Genomic DNA, 7,343 nt, shown 5'->3' with positions numbered 1-7,343 from the left:
GGCCAGTCTAAAAACTGGTCACTGCCCTCAAGTGTGGATCATTCTTCACGAATTCAACCCCTTTTAAATAAATAAATGAATGAGCAGCCCTTCCTCCACAGTTCTGCTAAACTAACAATCAGTCTCCCAGACGAAACTACAGATATGCTTGCATTGCTGAACTAAGACACGTTCCCCACTTCCCCCTCCTTTTTTCAGACATCATAGTTCTTTCACTTCACCGAAAAGGAAACCACTGATTCATGGCATGTCAAACGCCAACATGATTTCCATTTAACATTTTTTGGGAGTTCTCTCATTTGTGTTAAATTCACGTTAACTTTATTTTACATTCCGTTTAATTGTTTCCTTGAGATTTAATTTGAGATAAGAGCTGTGTTTACATTAGCATATTGGCAAATGGTCATTGACAACCATAACATTTAACAAGCAAATGAGTTATTCAAATGTTATATATGCCTTCCTGATGGGCTGTGCTTACAGTTGACTGTCATAAAACGTTCAGACGATAATCTTGAATAATCGCTTCGAAACACAGGGGTACTTTAGTGCGGAAGTTTTCAGACTGTGAACTTGTGTCTCCACCTGGCGGCCGTACGATGAATCTCCTCTTAATTCTATTGGTTTGGTCTGAACGAGATCCCCTACATCGACTACTCATTCAATGCCCATTAGACTAGTAAGTCTGATGTTTATTCCGCTGTCATGCCTTTATCTTTCGCACTGTTATGATCTCTCTAATAATATTTAGGAAAATCAGCATGTACGCTGATAGAATTATTTGGTTGAGTTTATACAGCTACGCAACAGATTGTAATCTGGTCCATTTTTAACTCTTTTAACTTTTCACGACATTCATTTCTTTTAATATTTACTCGTAGCAGATACTGGAACACATCCATATGTCAGAATGAGTTTAGCTTTCAGCAGGGCTCCCCGGAAGACTGCGGGCAACCGCATGTCCAGACTGCTGGATGCAGAAGAGGAGGATGAGTTCTACAAGACCACCTATGGAGGATTTCACGATGTGAGTGATGGAATATAACCTGCGCGCGCAGCTTGCACTGACATATTATTGCAGTTGTAAATATATTTATAACTTAGGACGAACGCTTGGAAAATTTAAGAATCATGTCACCGTGATTTTTATTGTCTTGAAATTAGTCTATCAGACGATTGAAGATTCTCTGGTATATTTCAAGGCACAGAGTAATTTAGCTTTTTATTTATTCCATTTAAACCCTCCTGAGACCCAGCCATTCGTTTTTGTCTTATGTAGAGGCCATTTTATTATTTAAATTTCTCTTAGCCCATACCATTGTAAATCCTAGTGTATCTTAAAGGGGTAGTTCGCCCCAAAAGGAAGATTCTCTCATCATTTACTCACCCTCATGCCATCCCAAATGTGAATGACTTTCTTTCTTCTGCAGAATACAAACTAAGATTTTCGAATAATATTTGAGCTCTGTAGGTCCATACAATGCAAGTGAAAGGTGACCAGACCTTTCAAGCTCCAAAAAGGACATAAAGGCAGCATAAAAGTAATCCATATGACTCCAGAGGTTTAATCTATGTCTTAAGAAGCAATATGATAGGTGTGGGTGAGAAACAGATCAACATTCTGAAAGTGAAAGTGGAGTTTTATAGTAAAAAAGGATCAAAATATTGATATGTTTCTCATCCAAAGTGATTGCATCACTTCAGAAGACATAAATTAAACCACTGGAGTCGTATGGTGTGATGGGAGAAAAGTGACTGTTTTTTCTTGCAGGGTACTCAGTCTTACAGGCTCCATATGGTTAAGATTAGGGTGGGGTGGGGTTAAGGCATATGCTGCCTCCCAGGAACAAATTGAGGCCCCTTTGTACAATGGTCGTTGTATGGATTACTTTTACACTGCCTTTATGTGAATTTTGGAACTTCAAAGGTTTGGTCACCATTCACTTGCATTGGAAGGACCTACAGTGCTGAAATATTCTTAATAACGTTCAGCAGAAGAAAGTCATACACATCTGGGATGGCTTGAAAGTGAGTAAATGATGAGAGAATTTTCATTTCTGGGTGAACTATTCCTTTAAAGAGGACTCCCTGGCTTTTCAGACATACCAAATATTTGGCAGTTTGACCACAATTCAGCACATTTTATGTAAAGAAGACAATTAAGTGTATTATCTTGTAATTATCATTAGTATTTGATAAATTGTCCACTTTTTCTTTTAAATAAACATAAGAAAAATTTAGTGAGTTTTCTGATTTTCTTTTACAAGAAAAACGTTGATTTCCTTTGTTAGGGACATCAGGACTCAGTACATGAGTTTTCAAATATTGGGTGACACCATGGGTGAATAGGGTAAAAAAAAGCATATTGTGTTAAAGAAGAAAATGAGCTCAAAACCTCAAATTTGATTTGTGAATGGGCCAACCATCCATAATTTTCATACTAAATGGGTCCTGATGTCCTCTGCAGAAGAAATCAAATGCACCAAACACTATATTTATAAAAAAATAAAAAAATAAATAAAAAATGTTTTTTACTTGGGTCTCAGGAGGTAAACATTACTATCATTTGGGCAAATACTGAATTTTACAGCCTTCCCATCACATTCAGTTCTTTGTCTCATTTTATGTAACGTGCAACCTGTCTAGTATCTCCACTATCAGAGACTTAGTCATCAAAACTTGATTTCTGCAGGAATCAGGTGATGAGGAGTATAAAGGCGACCTGTCTGAAACAGAGGATGAGGTGGACAGCGACTTTGACATTGATGAAGGTGATGAACCCGACAGCGAGCAGGAAGAGGATGGACCACGGAGGAAGAGCAGAGTGGTGACCAAAGCTTACAAGGTATTCCTGGAGAGTCTGTATGTGTTTAATGAAACCAAACAGTTTGGGTCATCTCAGTGTGTCAATTGCGTGAAATTAAGTGTTCCATAAAAAGTGTTTATTACATTGTGACCAGTCAAACAACGTTATGTAATGTCCCTAAACAGTGATATACACTCCTGAGCAAAGAGAGGACTAAGATTGAGTTTAGGTGAAACTGTCTGCGCAGCTACATGGTTGTAAAGATATGGCATAGATTTGGTGTTTTGTCAAGTAATTACTAAAACACCTAACATGATATAGATTTTCTTGCCATCCTAGATATACATTTTTCATTTAATTTACTTTTTGCTGCTGTGTTCCTAATTCTTTGTGTTTGTGTAGGAGCCAGTTAAAGTGGTAAAGCAGAAACCAAAACCACGGAAACCGACTGAGCTGCCCAGAAGGATAGACAAGACAAAGATTAACAAATACAATCCCCCTGAACTACAAGAGGACATCAGCAAGAGTAAGAGCTGTCCTGTGCTTTAGTTCCATTATTTATCCTGTGTGTAAAAAGACATTACCAAACACAGACTTTTGTGGTTGTGCCATTACTATCCCCAGCCCTCCCTTTCCCAGGAAGTGACAGCCTTAAAAATATTTCGTATGAAAAACAAGGAAGTAATTGAATGTTAATAGAGTGTGATAACAGAGGTTTCCAAACAGAACACATTTTATATGAACCACCGACTGCATATTTAATTTTCACTCCAGGTATAAACATAGCATTAGGTCCTGAAGTCATTGTGCTTCAGGTGATTTAAATTATATCCAGTGCTATAAAATTTGCTTGTGGACTAATAAAGATGTAAATGCCATCGCTAAGTTGTTTACGAGTCATGTTTATATCTCTACTTGGAACAGCAAATGTGGCAATTTCAGTATATGGCCCTGCAACTCCATCACATTTGGAGAGTTTGTAAAATGACCAAAACTTTCTAGTTTTTTTTTGTTTTTGTCAGTGACCACTCAGAACACAGTTTGAGTGAACTTAAATGAGTCTGTGTTTGATGGATTGTAATTCAATTGTAATTAAATTGTAATTGAATTGTAAATGAATTATCTCTGCATTAGACAGGAAGTCGGTTCGTCAGTCCACAACCGAACACACACGACTGACATACCTAAGGCTGCAAGAAAGACAGGTTGCTCCCCGCCGAAGGAAAGGTACGAGACACGAGCGACCTTTGACCCAGGCTGAACTTTTGGCAGAGGCCAAGGTCACAGCAGAGATTAATCTCCGATCACTGGGTGAGAAACAGACATGCACAGTAAAATTCCATTGGCATTGTTCTTTCAGAAAGTTTGACTGAGAATCAGTTGCTAATATTTTATCGATTTCATGACATCATGACATTTGTGGCACATTGGCTCTTGACTTGCCAGCACAAACATGCATTAACCCTTTAAGCTCTGAAGGTGTTTTTAAAGACAGTGGCAAACCCAAAATGAAAGGCATATAACTTGACAAAAAAACCAAAAAAAAAAAAAACACAAGGAGGGTCAAGTGTTTGGTAACAATGTAAAGAAAACTTTTCACATTTTTTAATGATATAGATTATGATACATTCTGAGACTCTGAGCCTTGAAAACTGCAGAAAAATCACCAACATTTTTGTTCTTATTTTTCTTATTTGACATTATATATCTGTGGATGTAAATAAGGTGACTCCAAAAAACTGCTTTTGTTTTGTGCCAATCATGTTAACTGTATCTGAGAAACAATTTGTGTTCATATGACAAAGCAATCAAAAGTTTCAATCAAAGCAGTACAAAAATTATTTATCATAGTGTCCAAAAATGTCTCGAAACAAATAAAACAATAATTGTACATAAAAACTTATTACACATACAAACACAACAATGACTAAAGGTTTGCATAGCATGCAGACATGATTTTAGTAATGCGATTTCACAGAATCAGTGCCTTGTGTCAGTTTCTTGGCAACATCTCCTGGTGGCCATATGTAACATTGTGCTTTGTGTGGGTTATCTAATGATCTATGCATCTGATTACCTTGTGTGTGGGCTGTTTAAAAGATAATCATCTCCTCTTAGTGGTATGTGAGATTTTATATTCTTTTTATTTTTCATGAAGTCATAAGCGAAAATGCGGCATATAAGAAACACCAATGTAATTGTCAAAGACATATACTTAGCTGTTACTTTTGTTACTGTTACTATTATTTTTTTCTGTGAGATTGCAATAATATGTTTGTAGAAATGTTTTTTTTTTTTTTTTTCACAATAATTTTGTTTCTCGCGGGCCCATCTGAGCTTAAAGGATTAATTGCTGTAAGACAGCGTATTGTTTTGTTAATTGTTTGTTTTTGTCTTTAAAACTTGAAGGCTAATTGCACTGTGTGAAGTGTCTATATTTGTATTTATTTTGCAGAAAATTATGAGCGTTTGGAGGCCAATAAGAAGAGACAGGTCCATATGAAGCGTCAGTGTGTGGGTTCTGTTATCCGGTATCACTCTGTGCTAATGCCCCTTGTGTCTGACGTCAGTCTCAAAGAGGAGAATGTGGATGTAGAGGGGTACTTTCTCATCTTACTTATAATGACTTAATATACATGTGTACTGCTCTCAGCTTAAGACTTTAGAGATGCACACCTCTCTTAACATTAAACTTTAGACTTTTATTTTGTTAAGTGGGGTGTGTTTTGCTGACACACATCAACTTTTATATTGCCTGGCATGTGAAAATGTGTAGATAAAGTGTTCTCTATCTACTTTATCTCCACAGATAAAGAACAAAGTGTTCTTTATGTTTACAAATACTTCACCATTCTTTGATTCGACTTAAATTGGCAGAACCAACAATATATGAGGATTTAGCATCACCATATGGAATTGAAAAAATAATGACGTTTCCCCAAAATTATCTGCCATTCATCGGGCAAAGATATAGTCCTGCCCCAAACTCATGCCATTAGTCGAGCCAATGTTGCTATGTCGTGCTGGTCGGCATGCTCAAACAAACAGAACAATGTTTTGATAGTGCCACAGAACCACAGTTTTGACAAAAAGTCATCCATTTTTTGGTGGATTTAACCAATGAAAGGCTTACTTACTTAATATGCCTCTGCATATTAAGCTGGGATAGAAAAAGGATTTTAACCAAAAAAAAAAAAAAAAAAACAATTTCACATTTCAAATGTTTACAAATTGTTCTTTATTTCTTTATATCTCATGGACAGGTTGGACCAAGATGCCCAGCAGAATCCAGGCTCCCAACCTACTCAATCAGACTCAATCCTTACTACACCGAGTGCCCTATCCAATGCAGCTGCAGTAAACGCTTCTGTGCCACCAGGGGCTGCCAAATGCTCCCGCACCTACATCACATTCAGTGATGATGAAACCTTCCAGCATTTTTTCTCCCATTCCCAGGCTCCTCGCATACCTGCCCAAGAGGTCTGCCCTGTTACCCATAAGCCTGCGCTCTACCGAGACCCCATCACAGACATTCCGTATGCTAATGTACAGGCATTTAGGATTATCCGGGAGGCCTATAAAAAGTATGTGGCTGCTCACGGGCTGCCCTGCACTGGCACTGTGACCCCAACTGACACCACTGCAAAGAATCTACGCCAGAAGATCATTATTAAACAAGGCATGTAGAAAAATACACAAGATGGACAATGGATAGAGATGGAGAATAAAGGACAGAGGTGAATTAGTTTATCTATCTATCTATCTATCATCTCTGATGATATACAACTACGTAAAACTGTGTGCTCTATCACCTCTGATGATATACAACTACGTAAAAATGTGTGCTGTAAATGTCTGTTCTGTCAGTGTATTCGTAAGTGTATTGAGCTGCATTGTTTAATGTGTTATTCCAACTAAAACTGGAAATTTTGAATGTATTGTTTGTAATGTTGATATTTTGCTGCCATACTGTTATGTCCATTTATTTATTATTTTTTAAAAGGAACTGTTTCATATAATTTATTATTATATTAATATACTATATATATATATATATATATATATATATATATATATATATATATATATATATATATATATTATTCAAAATAGCATTGTAGATCACTATTATTTTATCTTACAAATCATATTTTACTAGGTTCCAGATTTGGTTAATCAACAGTATACAATTTGCTTATTTTGGAGGGAACAACATTACTACTGCTAATTACTATTACTAATGATACACATCTAATAATGAATATGGCCAATGTGTAAACTTGAACATTAAAGTTATTAACAGAGATAGCGGATGTCAGCCTTCAAATACTACTGATTGAGTGAGGGTCTCTCTGCCTTGCAATACCACTACTATACTCTAGAGGACACCTTTTCCTACCAAAATTTGACAAGTTTATTAAGTAAACCTGGGTTACTGTAAGAGATAACCACAGGTGTCCTCTTGGCACTCCCAGCCTCTCTCTATCTGATTCAGTCACTACTCACTTAAAGCCAAAATAATGAAATGCTGACCTTG

General features: G+C 36.7%; 1 protein-coding gene across 2 annotated transcripts; it reads left to right on the top strand.

The window, feature by feature from the left end:
- Positions 1–368: 368 nt before the first annotated feature.
- Positions 369–6,807, top strand: vps72b (vacuolar protein sorting 72 homolog b). 2 transcript variants are annotated; one of them, XM_051721139.1, is made up of 6 exons: positions 369–1,027; positions 2,693–2,845; positions 3,209–3,332; positions 3,941–4,033; positions 5,262–5,406; positions 6,070–6,807. In XM_051721139.1, exons 1-6 carry the CDS (start codon positions 911–913, stop codon positions 6,491–6,493), a joined length of 1,056 nt encoding a protein of 351 aa, XP_051577099.1. In that variant the 5' UTR covers positions 369–910; the 3' UTR covers positions 6,494–6,807. The 2 variants fall into 2 exon arrangements, with proteins under 2 accessions (XP_051577099.1, XP_051577098.1); XM_051721138.1 differs by having other exon boundaries at positions 372–1,027; positions 3,941–4,117.
- Positions 6,808–7,343: the final 536 nt, after the last annotated feature.

This window comes from Myxocyprinus asiaticus, chromosome 16 (genome assembly GCF_019703515.2).
Source record: "Myxocyprinus asiaticus isolate MX2 ecotype Aquarium Trade chromosome 16, UBuf_Myxa_2, whole genome shotgun sequence".
Taxonomy (NCBI): Eukaryota; Metazoa; Chordata; class Actinopteri; order Cypriniformes; family Catostomidae; genus Myxocyprinus; species Myxocyprinus asiaticus.
The sequence above is the reverse complement of the archived record's forward strand: the minus strand, read 5'-3'. Positions and strand labels throughout refer to the sequence as shown.